The 14,639-nt window shown below is 48.7% G+C and overlaps 1 protein-coding gene across 1 annotated transcript in view; it reads left to right on the forward strand.

Annotated features, from left to right (window-relative positions):
• LOC135571130 (methylthioribose-1-phosphate isomerase) overlaps window positions 1–14,639 on the forward strand; it is a 39,644-nt gene that overhangs the window by 4,451 nt on the left and 20,554 nt on the right. Inside the window, exons 4-5 of the mRNA XM_065016928.1 lie at window positions 9,709–9,885; window positions 10,966–11,190. Of these exons, the coding sequence (XP_064873000.1) occupies window positions 9,709–9,885; window positions 10,966–11,190 (402 nt within the window). The remainder of the gene's footprint in view (window positions 1–9,708; window positions 9,886–10,965; window positions 11,191–14,639) is intronic.

Here is a 14,639-nt window from a genome sequence, read left to right on the forward strand (position 1 = left end):
TATAACCAGAGTGTCTCTGTGCTCTAGTACCAGACTATAACCAGTGTCTCTGGGCTCTAGTACCAGACTATAACCAGTGTCTCTGGGCTCTAGTACCAGACTATAACCAGTGTCTCTGGGCTCTAGTACCAGACTATAACCAGTGTCTCTGGGCTCTAGTACCAGACTATAACCAGAGTCTCTGGGCTCTAGTACCAGACTATAACCAGAGTGTCTCTGTGCTCTAGTACCAGACTATAACCAGTGTCTCTGGGCTCTAGTACCAGACTATAACCAGTGTCTCTGGGCTCTAGTACCAGACTATAACCAGTGTCTCTGGGCTCTAGTACCAGACTATAACCAGTGTCTCTGTGCTCTAGTACCAGACTATAACCAGAGTGTCTCTGTGCTCTAGTACCAGACTATAACCAGAGTGTCTCTAGTACCAGACTATAACCAGTGTCTCTATGCTCTAGTACCAGACTATAACCAGTGTCTCTGTGCTCTAGTACCAGACTATAACCAGTGTCTCTGGGCTCTAGTACCAGACTATAACCAGTGTCTCTGGGCTCTAGTACCAGACTATAACCAGTGTCTCTGGGCTCTAGTACCAGACTATAACCAGTGTCTCTGGGCTCTAGTACCAGACTATAACCAGTGTCTCTGGGCTCTAGTACCAGACTATAACCAGTGTCTCTGGGCTCTAGTACCAGACTATAACCAGTGTCTCTGGGCTCTAGTACCAGACTATAACCAGTGTCTCTGGGCTCTAGTACCAGACTATAACCAGTGTCTCTGGGCTCTAGTACCAGACTATAACCAGTGTCTCTGGGCTCTAGTACCAGACTATAACCAGAGTCTCTGGGCTCTAGTACCAGACTATAACCAGAGTGTCTCTGTGCTCTAGTACCAGACTATAACCAGTGTCTCTGGGCTCTAGTACCAGACTATAACCAGTGTCTCTGGGCTCTAGTACCAGACTATAACCAGTGTCTCTGGGCTCTAGTACCAGACTATAACCAGTGTCTCTGGGCTCTAGTACCAGACTATAACCAGAGTCTCTGGGCTCTAGTACCAGACTATAACCAGAGTGTCTCTGTGCTCTAGTACCAGACTATAACCAGTGTCTCTGGGCTCTAGTACCAGACTATAACCAGTGTCTCTGGGCTCTAGTACCAGACTATAACCAGTGTCTCTGGGCTCTAGTACCAGACTATAACCAGTGTCTCTGGGCTCTAGTACCAGACTATAACCAGAGTCTCTGGGCTCTAGTACCAGACTATAACCAGTGTCTCTGGGCTCTAGTACCAGACTATAACCAGTGTCTCTGTGCTCTAGTACCAGACTATAACCAGAGTGTCTCTGGGCTCTAGTACCAGACTATAACCAGTGTGTCTGTGCTCTAGTACCAGACTATAACCAGTGTCTCTGGGCTCTAGTACCAGACTATAACCAGTGTCTCTGGGCTCTAGTACCAGACTATAACCAGAGTGTCTCTGGGCTCTAGTACCAGACTATAACCAGAGTGTCTCTGGGCTCTAGTACCAGACTATAACCAGAGTGTCTCTGGGCTCTAGTACCAGACTATAACCAGTGTCTCTGTGCTCTAGTACCAGACTATAACCAGAGTCTCCGAGGTCTAGTACCAGACTATAACCAGAGTGTCTCTGGGCTCTAGTACCAGACTATAACCAGTGTCTCTGGGCTCTAGTACCAGACTATAACCAGAGTCTCTGTGCTCTAGTACCAGACTATAACCAGTGTGTCTGGGCTCTAGTACCAGACTATAACCAGTGTCTCTGTGCTCTAGTACCAGACTATAACCAGTGTCTCTGTGCTCTAGTACCAGACTATAACCAGTGTGTCTCTGGGCTCTAGTACCGACTATAACTATAACCAGAGTCTCTGTGCTCTAGTACCAGACTATAACCAGTGTGTCTCTGGGCTCTAGTACCAGACTATAACCAGTGTCTCTGGGCTCTAGTACCAGACTATAACCAGAGTGTCTCTGGGCTCTAGTACCAGACTATAACCAGTGTCTCTGGGCTCTAGTACCAGACTATAACCAGTGTCTCTGGGCTCTAGTACCAGACTATAACCAGTGTCTCTGGGCTCTAGTACCAGACTATAACCAGTGTGTCTCTGTGCTCTAGTACCAGAGTATAACCAGAGTGTCTCTGGGCTCTAGTACCAGACTATAACCAGAGTCTCTGGGCTCTAGTACCAGACTATAACCAGTGTGTCTCTGGGCTCTAGTACCAGACTATAACCAGAGTGTCTCTGGGCTCTAGTACCAGACTATAACCAGTGTGTCTCTGTGCTCTAGTACCAGACTATAACCAGAGTGTCTCTGGGCTCTAGTACCAGACTATAACCAGTGTGTCTCTGTGCTCTAGTACCAGACTATAACCAGAGTGTCTCTGGGCTCTAGTACCAGACTATAACCAGTGTCTCTGGGCTCTAGTACCAGACTATAACCAGTGTCTCTGGGCTCTAGTACCAGACTATAACCAGTGTCTCTGGGCTCTAGTACCAGACTATAACCAGAGTGTCTCTGTGCTCTAGTACCAGACTATAACCAGTGTGTCTGTGCTCTAGTACCAGACTATAACCAGTGTGTCTGGGCTCTAGTACCAGACTATAACCAGTGTGTCTGGGCTCTAGTACCAGACTATAACCAGTGTGTCTCTGTGCTCTAGTACCAGACTATAACCAGTGTCTCTGGGCTCTAGTACCAGACTATAACCAGTGTGTCTCTGTGCTCTAGTTCCAGACTATAACCAGAGTGTCTCTGGGCTCTAGTACCAGACTATAACCAGTGTGTCTCTGTGCTCTAGTTCCAGACTATAACCAGAGTGTCTCTGTGCTCTAGTACCAGACTATAACCAGTGTGTCTGTGCTCTAGTACCAGACTATAACCAGAGTGTCTGGGCTCTAGTACCAGACTATAACCAGTGTGTCTCTGTGCTCTAGTACCAGACTATAACCAGTGTGTCTCTGTGCTCTAGTACCAGACTATAACCAGTGTGTCTCTGTGCTCTAGTACCAGACTATAACCAGAGTGTCTCTGGGCTCTAGTACCAGACTATAACCAGAGTGTCTCTGTGCTCTAGTACCAGACTATAACCGGTGTCTCTGGGCTCTAGTACCAGACTATAACCAGAGTGTCTCTGTGCTCTAGTACCAGACTATAACCAGAGTGTCTCTGTGCTCTAGTACCAGACTATAACCAGTGTCTCTGTGCTCTAGTACCAGACTATAACCAGTGTGTCTCTGTGCTCTAGTACCAGACTATAACCAGTGTCTCTGGGCTCTAGTACCAGACTATAACCAGTGTGTCTCTGTGCTCTAGTTCCAGACTATAACCAGTGTGTCTCTGTGCTCTAGTACCAGACTATAACCAGTGTGTCTCTGTGCTCTAGTTCCAGACTATAACCAGTGTGTCTCCATGCTCTAGTACCAGACTATAACCAGTGTCTCTGGGCTCTAGTACCAGACTATAACCAGTGTGTCTCTGTGCTCTAGTTCCAGACTATAACCAGTGTGTCTCCATGCTCTAGTACCAGACTATAACCAGTGTCTCCAGGTGTGGTGCGTTCCCTCCATGTTCTAGTACCAGACTATAACCAGTGTGTGTGTCTCCAGGTGTGGTGCGTTCCCTCCATGTTCTAGTACCAGACTATAACCAGTGTGTGTCTCCAGGTGTAGTGCGTTCCCTCCATGCTCTAGTACCAGACTATAACCAGTGTGTGTGTCTCCAGGTGTGGTGCGTTCCCTCCATTCTCTAGTACCAGACTATAACCAGTGTCTCCAGGTGTAGTGCGTTCCCTCCATGCTCTAGTACCAGACTATAACCAGTGTCTCCAGGTGTGGTGCGTTCCCTCCATGCTCTAGTACCAGACTATAACCAGTGTCTCCAGGTGTAGTGCGTTCCCTCCATGTTCTAGTACCAGACTATAACCAGTGTCTCCAGGTGTGGTGCGTCCCCTCCATGCTCTAGTACCAGACTATAACCAGTGTGTGTGTCTCCAGGTGTGGTGCGTTCCCTCCATGCTCTAGTACCAGACTATAACCAGTGTGTGTGTCTCCAGGTGTAGTGCGTTCCCTCCATGTTCTAGTACCAGACTATAACCAGTGTCTCCAGGTGTGGTGCGTTCCCTCCATGCTCTAGTACCAGACTATAACCAGTGTCTCCAGGTGTGGTGCATTCCCTCCATGTTCTAGTACCAGACTATAACCAGTGTCTCCAGGTGTGGTGCGTTCCCTCCATGTTCTAGTACCAGACTATAACCAGTGTGTGTGTCTCCAGGTGTGGTGCGTTCCCTCCATGTTCTAGTACCAGACTATAACCAGTGTGTGTGTCTCCAGGTGTGGTGCGTTCCCTCCATGCTCTAGTACCAGACTATAACCAGTGTCTCCAGGTGTAGTGCGTTCCCTCCATGCTCTAGTACCAGACTATAACCAGTGTGTGTGTCTCCAGGTGTGGTGCGTTCCCTCCATGCTCTAGTACCAGACTATAACCAGTGTCTCCAGGTGTGGTGCGTTCCCTCCATGCTCTAGTACCAGACTATAACCAGTGTCTCCAGGTGTAGTGCGTTCCCTCCATGCTCTAGTACCAGACTATAACCAGTGTCTCCAGGTGTGGTGCGTTCCCTCCATGCTCTAGTACCAGACTATAACCAGTGTGTGTGTCTCCAGGTGTGGTACGTTCCCTCCATGTTCTAGTACCAGACTATAACCAGTGTGTGTGTCTCCAGGTGTGGTACGTTCCCTCCATGTTCTAGTACCAGACTATAACCAGTGTGTGTGTCTCCAGGTGTGGTACGTTCCCTCCATGTTCTAGTACCAGACTATAACCAGTGTGTGTGTCTCCAGGTGTGGTGCGTTCCCTCCATGTTCTAGTACCAGACTATAACCAGTGTCTCCAGGTGTAGTGCGTTCCCTCCATGCTCTAGTACCAGACTATAACCAGTGTCTCCAGGTGTGGTGCGTTCCCTCCATGCTCTAGTACCAGACTATAACCAGTGTCTCCAGGTGTAGTGCGTTCCCTCCATGCTCTAGTACCAGACTATAACCAGTGTCTCCAGGTGTGGTGCGTTCCCTCCATGCTCTAGTACCAGACTATAACCAGTGTCTCCAGGTGTGGTGCGTTCCCTCCATGTTCTAGTACCAGACTATAACCAGTGTCTCCAGGTGTGGTGCGTTCCCTCCATGCTCTAGTACCAGACTATAACCAGTGTGTGTGTCTCCAGGTGTGGTGCGTTCCCTCCATGCTCTAGTACCAGACTATAACCAGTGTCTCCAGGTGTAGTGCGTTCCCTCCATGTTCTAGTACCAGACTATAACCAGTGTGTGTGTCTCCAGGTGTGGTGCGTTCCCTCCATGCTCTAGTACCAGACTATAACCAGTGTCTCCAGGTGTGGTGCGTTCCCTCCATGCTCTAGTACCAGACTATAACCAGTGTGTCTCTGTGCTCTAGTACCAGACTATAACCAGTGTCTCCAGGTGTAGTGCGTTCCCTCCATGTTCTAGTACCAGACTATAACCAGTGTGTGTCTCCAGGTGTGGTGCGTTCCCTCCATACTCTAGTACCAGACTATAACCAGTGTGTGTCTCCAGGTGTGGTGCGTTCCCTCCATGCTCTAGTACCAGACTATAACCAGTGTCTCCAGGTGTGGTGCGTTCCCTCCATGCTCTAGTACCAGACTATAACCAGTGTCTCCAGGTGTGGTGCGTTCCCTCCATGTTCTAGTACCAGACTATAACCAGTGTGTGTGTCTCCAGGTGTGGTGCGTTCCTCCATGTTCTAGTACCAGACTATAACCAGTGTGTGTCTCCAGGTGTGGTGCGTTCCCTCCATACTCTAGTACCAGACTATAACCAGTGTGTGTCTCCAGGTGTGGTGCGTTCCCTCCATGCTCTAGTACCAGACTATAACCAGTGTCTCCAGGTGTGGTGCGTTCCCTCCATGCTCTAGTACCAGACTATAACCAGTGTCTCCAGGTGTGGTGCGTTCCCTCCATGTTCTAGTACCAGACTATAACCAGTGTGTGTGTCTCCAGGTGTGGTGCGTTCCCTCCATGCTCTAGTACCAGACTATAACCAGTGTCTCCAGGTGTGGTGCGTTCCCTCCATGCTCTAGTACCAGACTATAACCAGTGTCTCCAGGTGTGGTGCGTTCCCTCCATGCTCTAGTACCAGACTATAACCAGTGTCTCCAGGTGTGGTGCGTTCCCTCCATGTTCTAGTACCAGACTATAACCAGTGTCTCCAGGTGTGGTGCGTTCCCTCCATGCTCTAGTACCAGACTATAACCAGTGTGTGTGTCTCCAGGTGTGGTGCGTTCCCTCCATGCTCTAGTACCAGACTATAACCAGTGTCTCCAGGTGTAGTGCGTTCCCTCCATGTTCTAGTACCAGACTATAACCAGTGTGTGTGTCTCCAGGTGTGGTGCGTTCCCTCCATGCTCTAGTACCAGACTATAACCAGTGTCTCCAGGTGTGGTGCGTTCCCTCCATGCTCTAGTACCAGACTATAACCAGTGTGTCTCTGTGCTCTAGTACCAGACTATAACCAGTGTCTCCAGGTGTAGTGCGTTCCCTCCATGTTCTAGTACCAGACTATAACCAGTGTGTGTCTCCAGGTGTGGTGCGTTCCCTCCATACTCTAGTACCAGACTATAACCAGTGTGTGTCTCCAGGTGTGGTGCGTTCCCTCCATGCTCTAGTACCAGACTATAACCAGTGTCTCCAGGTGTGGTGCGTTCCCTCCATGCTCTAGTACCAGACTATAACCAGTGTGTGTGTCTCCAGGTGTGGTGCGTTCCCTCCATGTTCTAGTACCAGACTATAACCAGTGTGTGTGTCTCCAGGTGTGGTGCGTTCCCTCCATGCTCTAGTACCAGACTATAACCAGTGTCTCCAGGTGTGGTGCGTTCCCTCCATGTTCTAGTACCAGACTATAACCAGTGTGTGTGTCTCCAGGTGTGGTGCGTTCCCTCCATGCTCTAGTACCAGACTATAACCAGTGTCTCCAGGTGTGGTGCGTTCCCTCCATGTTCTAGTACCAGACTATAACCAGTGTCTCCAGGTGTGGTGCGTTCCCTCCATGCTCTAGTACCAGACTATAACCAGTGTGTGTGTCTCCAGGTGTGGTGCGTTCCCTCCATGCTCTAGTACCAGACTATAACCAGTGTCTCCAGGTGTAGTGCGTTCCCTCCATGTTCTAGTACCAGACTATAACCAGTGTGTGTGTCTCCAGGTGTGGTGCGTTCCCTCCATGCTCTAGTACCAGACTATAACCAGTGTCTCCAGGTGTGGTGCGTTCCCTCCATGCTCTAGTACCAGACTATAACCAGTGTGTCTCTGTGCTCTAGTACCAGACTATAACCAGTGTCTCCAGGTGTAGTGCGTTCCCTCCATGTTCTAGTACCAGACTATAACCAGTGTGTGTCTCCAGGTGTGGTGCGTTCCCTCCATACTCTAGTACCAGACTATAACCAGTGTGTGTCTCCAGGTGTGGTGCGTTCCCTCCATGCTCTAGTACCAGACTATAACCAGTGTCTCCAGGTGTGGTGCGTTCCCTCCATGCTCTAGTACCAGACTATAACCAGTGTCTCCAGGTGTGGTGCGTTCCCTCCATGTTCTAGTACCAGACTATAACCAGTGTGTGTGTCTCCAGGTGTGGTGCGTTCCCTCCATGTTCTAGTACCAGACTATAACCAGTGTGTGTCTCCAGGTGTGGTGCGTTCCCTCCATACTCTAGTACCAGACTATAACCAGTGTGTGTCTCCAGGTGTGGTGCGTTCCCTCCATGCTCTAGTACCAGACTATAACCAGTGTCTCCAGGTGTGGTGCGTTCCCTCCATGCTCTAGTACCAGACTATAACCAGTGTCTCCAGGTGTGGTGCGTTCCCTCCATGTTCTAGTACCAGACTATAACCAGTGTGTGTGTCTCCAGGTGTGGTGCGTTCCCTCCATGCTCTAGTACCAGACTATAACCAGTGTCTCCAGGTGTGGTGCGTTCCCTCCATGCTCTAGTACCAGACTATAACCAGTGTCTCCAGGTGTGGTGCGTTCCCTCCATGCTCTAGTACCAGACTATAACCAGTGTCTCCAGGTGTGGTGCGTTCCCTCCATGTTCTAGTACCAGACTATAACCAGTGTCTCCAGGTGTGGTGCGTTCCCTCCATGCTCTAGTACCAGACTATAACCAGTGTGTGTGTCTCCAGGTGTGGTGCGTTCCCTCCATGCTCTAGTACCAGACTATAACCAGTGTGTGTCTCCAGGTGTGGTGCGTTCCCTCCATGTTCTAGTACCAGACTATAACCAGTGTGTGTGTCTCCAGGTGTGGTGCGTTCCCTCCATGCTCTAGTACCAGACTATAACCAGTGTCTCCAGGTGTGGTGCGTTCCCTCCATGCTCTAGTACCAGACTATAACCAGTGTGTCTCTGTGCTCTAGTACCAGACTATAACCAGTGTCTCCAGGTGTAGTGCGTTCCCTCCATGTTCTAGTACCAGACTATAACCAGTGTGTGTCTCCAGGTGTGGTGCGTTCCCTCCATACTCTAGTACCAGACTATAACCAGTGTGTGTCTCCAGGTGTGGTGCGTTCCCTCCATGCTCTAGTACCAGACTATAACCAGTGTCTCCAGGTGTGGTGCGTTCCCTCCATGCTCTAGTACCAGACTATAACCAGTGTGTGTGTCTCCAGGTGTGGTGCGTTCCCTCCATGTTCTAGTACCAGACTATAACCAGTGTGTGTGTCTCCAGGTGTGGTGCGTTCCCTCCATGCTCTAGTACCAGACTATAACCAGTGTCTCCAGGTGTAGTGCGTTCCCTCCATGCTCTAGTACCAGACTATAACCAGTGTGTGTGTCTCCAGGTGTGGTGCGTTCCCTCCATGCTCTAGTACCAGACTATAACCAGTGTCTCCAGGTGTAGTGCGTTCCCTCCATGCTCTAGTACCAGACTATAACCAGTGTGTGTGTCTCCAGGTGTGGTGCGTTCCCTCCATGTTCTAGTACCAGACTATAACCAGTGTCTCCAGGTGTGGTGCGTTCCCTCCATGCTCTAGTACCAGACTATAACCAGTGTGTGTGTCTCCAGGTGTGGTGCGTTCCCTCCATGCTCTAGTACCAGACTATAACCAGTGTGTGTCTCCAGGTGTGGTGCGTTCCCTCCATGCTCTAGTACCAGACTATAACCAGTGTGTGTCTCCAGGTGTGGTGCGTTCCCTCCATGCTCTAGTACCAGACTATAACCAGTGTCTCCAGGTGTGGTGCGTTCCCTCCATGTTCTAGTACCAGACTATAACCAGTGTGTGTGTCTCCAGGTGTGGTGCGTTCCCTCCATGCTCTAGTACCAGACTATAACCAGTGTCTCCAGGTGTAGTGCGTTCCCTCCATGCTCTAGTACCAGACTATAACCAGTGTCTCCAGGTGTGGTGCGTTCCCTCCATGTTCTAGTACCAGACTATAACCAGTGTGTGTGTCTCCAGGTGTGGTGCGTTCCCTCCATGTTCTAGTACCAGACTATAACCAGTGTGTGTGTCTCCAGGTGTGGTGCGTTCCCTCCATGCTCTAGTACCAGACTATAACCAGTGTCTCCAGGTGTAGTGAGTTCCCTCCATGCTCTAGTACCAGACTATAACCAGTGTGTGTGTCTCCAGGTGTGGTGCGTTCCCTCCATGCTCTAGTACCAGACTATAACCAGTGTGTGTGTCTCCAGGTGTGGTGCGTTCCCTCCATGCTCTCGGCAGACTGAAGCGGATGTATTGTACAGAGACCAGACCCTATAACCAAGGGGCCAGACTGACAGCCTATGAGGCCGTGGCTGAAGGTTTCCCTGCTACTCTCATCACAGACAGCATGGCTGCACTCACCATGAGAGAGAAGAGCATCACAGGTATACACAGCCTGCCTGCCTGCCTGCCTGCCTGTCTGCCTGTCTGTCTGCCTGCCTGTCTGTCTGCCTGCCTGTCTGTCTGCCTGCCTGTCTGCCTGTCTGTCTGCCTGTCTGTCTGCCTGTCTGTCTGCCTGCCTGCCTGTAAAATCAATTCAAATCAAATCAAATTTTATTTGTCACATACACATGGTTAGCAGATGTTAATGCGAGTGTAGCGAAATGCTTGTGCTTCTAGTTCCGACAATGCAGTAATACCCAACAAGTAATCTAACTAACAATTCCAAAACTACTGTCTTATGCACAGTGTAAGGGGATAAAGAATATGTACATAAAGATATATGAATGAGTGATGGTACAGAGCGGCATAGGCAAGATACAGTAGATGGTATTGAGTACAGTATATACATATGAGATGAGTATGTAAACAAAGTGGCATAGTTAAAGTGGCTAGTGATACATGTATTACATAAGGATGCAGTAGATGATATAGAGTACAGTATATACATATACATATGAGATGAATAATGTAGGGTATGTAAACATTATATTAGGTAGCATTGTTTAAAGTGGCTAGTGATATATTTACATAATTTCCCATCAATTCCCATTATTAAAGTGGCTGGAGTTGAGTCAGTGTCAGTGTGTTGGCAGCAGCCACTCAATGTTAGTGGTGGCTGTTTAACAGTCTGATGGCCTTGAGATAGAAGCTGTCTGACTGCCTGTCTGACTGCCTGCCTGACTGCCTGTCTAACTGACTGACTGCCTGTCTGACTGCCTGTCTAACTGACTGACTGCCTGTCTGACTGCCTGTCTAACTATCCCTTCTCTCTCTTCCTCTCTCTCTCTCTGTCTACCCCTTCCCTCTCTTCCTCTCTCTCTCTCTCGCTCTCTCTGTCTATCCCTTTCTCTCTCTCGCTCTCTCTGTCTATCCCTTCCTCTCTCTCTCTCTCTGTCTACCCCTTCCCTCTCTACCTCTGTCTACCCCTTCCCCTCTCTCTCTCTCTCTCTCTCTCTCTCTCTCTCTCTCTCTCTCTCTCTCTCTCTCTCTGTCCCTTCCCTCTCTTCCTCTCCCCGTCTCAGCTGTTGTCGTAGGGGCGGACAGGGTGGTTGCTAACGGTGACACGGCCAACAAAATCGGCACGTACCAGCTGGCCATCGCCGCAAAGCACCATGGGATCCCGTTCTACGTGGCGGCGCCTAGCACGTCATGTGACCTGAGTCTGGAGAGCGGCCGGCACATTGTCATCGAGGAGCGCCCCGCCGAGGAACTCACCAGCATCAACGGAGTACCCATCGCTGCCCCAGGTGGGTGTGTGTGTGTGTGTGTGGAGGTGTGTGTGTGTGTGTGTGTGGAGGTGTGTGTGTGTGTGTGTGTGTGTGTGTGTGGAGGTTTGTGTGTGTGTGTGTGTGTGTGGAGGTGTGTGTGTGGAGGTTTGTGTGTGTGGGGGGTGGAGTGGGGGTGGAGGTGTGTGTGTGTGTGGAGGGGGGGGTGGAGGTGTGGGGGGTGGAGGTGTGTGTGTGTGGTGGGTGGAGGTGGAGGTGTGTGTAGGGGTGGAGGTGTGTGTAGGGGTGGAGGTGTGTGTGTGGAGGTGTGTGTGTGTGTGGAGGTGTGTGTGTGTGTAGGGGTGGAGGTGTGTGTGTGTGTGTGTGTAGGGGTGGAGGTGTGTGTGTGTGTAGGGGTGGAGGTGTGTGTGTGTGTGTGTGTGTGTGTGTGTAGGGGTGGAGGTGTGTGTGTGTGTGTGTGTGTAGGGGTGTGTGGAGGTTTGTGTGTGTGTGGTAGGGGTGGAGGTGTGGAGGTGTGTGTGTGTGTGGGGGGGTGGAGGTGTGTGTGTGTGGGGGTGGAGGTGTGGAGGTGGAGATATAACAGTGTGTGTGTGTGTAGGGTGGAGTGTGTGTAGGGGTGGAGGTGTGTGTGGGAGTGTGTGTGTGGAGTGTGTGTGTGTGTGTAGGGGTGGAGGTGTGTGTGTGTGTAGGGGTGGAGGTGTGTGTGTGTAGGGGTGGAGGTGTGTGTGTGTAGGTGTGTGTGTGTGTGTAGGGGTGGAGGTGTGTGTGTGTGTGTGTGTAGGGGTGGAGCTGTGTGTGTGTAGGGGTGGAGGTGTGTGTGTAGGGGTGGAGCTGTGTGTGTGCGATGACAGAAGACAGACCGTGAGTTAATGAGGTGTGGAGAAGCTGGTTATGAAGCCACTAGGTGGTGATGGACAGAGAGCGGGAGACAATGGCAGAGGGAGAAACAGACAGATTGATAGAAACATAGTGATAGAGCTGGGAGAGAGATATAACAGTGTAGTGGTAGAGATATAACAGTGTAGTCCCTGGTAGAGATATAACAGTGTAGTCCCTGGTAGAGATATAACAGTGTAGTCCCTGGTAGAGATATAACAGTGTAGTCCCTGGTAGAGAGATAACAGTGTAGTCCCTGATAGAGATATAACAGTGTAGTGGTAGAGAGATATAACAGTGTAGTCCCTGGTAGAGATATAACAGTGTAGTCCCTGGTAGAGATATAACAGTGTAGTCCCTGGTAGAGAGATAACAGTGTAGTCCCTGATAGAGATATAACAGTGTAGTGGTAGAGAGATATAACAGTGTAGTCCCTGGTAGAGATATAACAGTGTAGTCCCTGGTAGAGATATAACAGTGTAGTGGTAGAGATATAACAGTGTTGTCCCTGGTAGAGATATAACAGTGTAGTGGTAGAGATATAACAGTGTTGTCCCTGGTAGAGATATAACAGTGTTGTCCCTGGTAGAGATATAACAGTGTAGTGGTAGAGATATAACAGTGTAGTCCCTGGTAGAGATATAACAGTGTAGTCCCTGGTAGAGATATAACAGTGTAGTCCCTGGTAGAGATATAACAGTGTAGTCCCTGGTAGAGAGATAACAGTGTTGTCCCTGGTAGAGATATAACAGTGTAGTGGTAGAGATATAACAGTGTAGTGGTAGAGATATAACAGTGTAGTGGTAGAGATATAACAGTGTAGTCCCTGGTAGAGATATAACAGTGTAGTCCCTGGTAGAGATATAACAGTGTAGTCCCTGGTAGAGATATAACAGTGTAGTGGTAGAGATATAACAGTGTTGTCCCTGGTAGAGATATAACAGTGTAGTGGTAGAGATATAACAGTGTAGTTGTAGAGATATAACAGTGTAGTCCCTGGTAGAGATATAACAGTGTTGTCCCTGGTAGAGATATAACAGTGTTGTCCCTGGTAGACAGACAGACAGACAGACGGGGGGACGGGGGGACAGTGTAGTGGTAGAGATATAACAGTGTAGTGGTAGAGTATAACAGTGTAGTGGTAGAGTATAACAGTGTAGTGGTAGAGTATAACAGTGTAGTGGTAGAGTATTACCGTGTAGTGGTAGAGTATAACCGTGTAGTGGTAGAGTATAACAGTGTAGTGGTAGAGTTTAACCGTGTAGTGGTAGAGATATAACAGTGTAGTCCCTGGTGTAGTCCCTGGTAGAGATGTAACAGTGTAGTGGTAGATATAACAGTGTAGTGGTAGATATAACAGTGTAGTCCCTGGTAGAGATATAACAGTGTAGTCCCTGGTAGAGATATAACAGTGTAGTCCCTGGTAGAGATATAACAGTGTAGTCCCTGGTAGAGAGATAACAGTGTAGTCCCTGGTAGAGAGATAACAGTGTAGTCCCTGGTAGAGATATAACAGTGTAGTGGTAGAGATATAACAGTGTTGTCCCTGGTAGAGATATAACAGTGTAGTGGTAGATATATAACAGTGTAGTGGTAGAGATATAACAGTGTAGTGGTAGAGATATAACAGTGTAGTGGTAGAGATATAACAGGGTTGTCCCTGGTAGAGATATAACAGTGTAGTCCCTGGTAGAGAGATAACAGTGTAGTCCCTGGTAGAGAGATAACAGTGTAGTGGTAGAGATATAACAGTGTAGTGGTAGAGATATAACAGTGTAGTAGTAGAGATATAACAGTGTTGTCCCTGGTAGAGATATAACAGTGTAGTCCCTGGTAGAGATATAACAGTGTTGTCCCTGGTAGAGATATAACAGTGTAGTGGTAGAGATATAACAGTGTAGTCCCTGGTAGAGATATAACAGTGTAGTCCCTGGTAGAGATATAACAGTGTAGTGGTAGAGATATAACAGTGTAGTGGTAGAGATATAACAGTGTAGTGGTAGAGATATAACAGTGTAGTCCCTGGTAGAGATATAACAGTGTAGTGGTAGAGATATAACAGTGTAGTGGTAGAGATATAACAGTGTAGTGGTAGAGATATAACAGTGTAGTCCCTGGTAGAGATATAACAGTGTTGTCCCTGGTAGAGATATAACAGTGTTGTCCCTGGTAGAGATATAACAGTGTTGTCCCTGGTAGAGATATAACAGTGTAGTGGTAGAGATATAACAGTGTAGTCCCTGGTAGAGATATAACAGTGTAGTCCCTGGTAGAGATATAACAGTGTTGTCCCTGGTAGAGATATAACAGTGTAGTGGTAGAGATATAACAGTGTAGTCCCTGGTAGAGATATAACAGTGTAGTGGTAGAGATATAACAGTGTAGTGGTAGAGATATAACAGTGTAGTGGTAGAGATATAACAGTGTAGTGGTAGAGATATAACAGTGTAGTCCCTGGTAGAGATATAACAGTGTAGTCCCTGGTAGAGATATAACAGTGTTGTCCCTGGTAGAGATATAACAGTGTTGTCCCTGGTAGAGATATAACAGTGTAGTGGTAGAGATATAACAGTGTAGTGGTAGAGATATAACAG

This window comes from Oncorhynchus nerka, unplaced genomic scaffold, assembly GCF_034236695.1.
Source record: "Oncorhynchus nerka isolate Pitt River unplaced genomic scaffold, Oner_Uvic_2.0 unplaced_scaffold_755, whole genome shotgun sequence".
Classification (NCBI taxonomy): Eukaryota; Metazoa; Chordata; class Actinopteri; order Salmoniformes; family Salmonidae; genus Oncorhynchus; species Oncorhynchus nerka.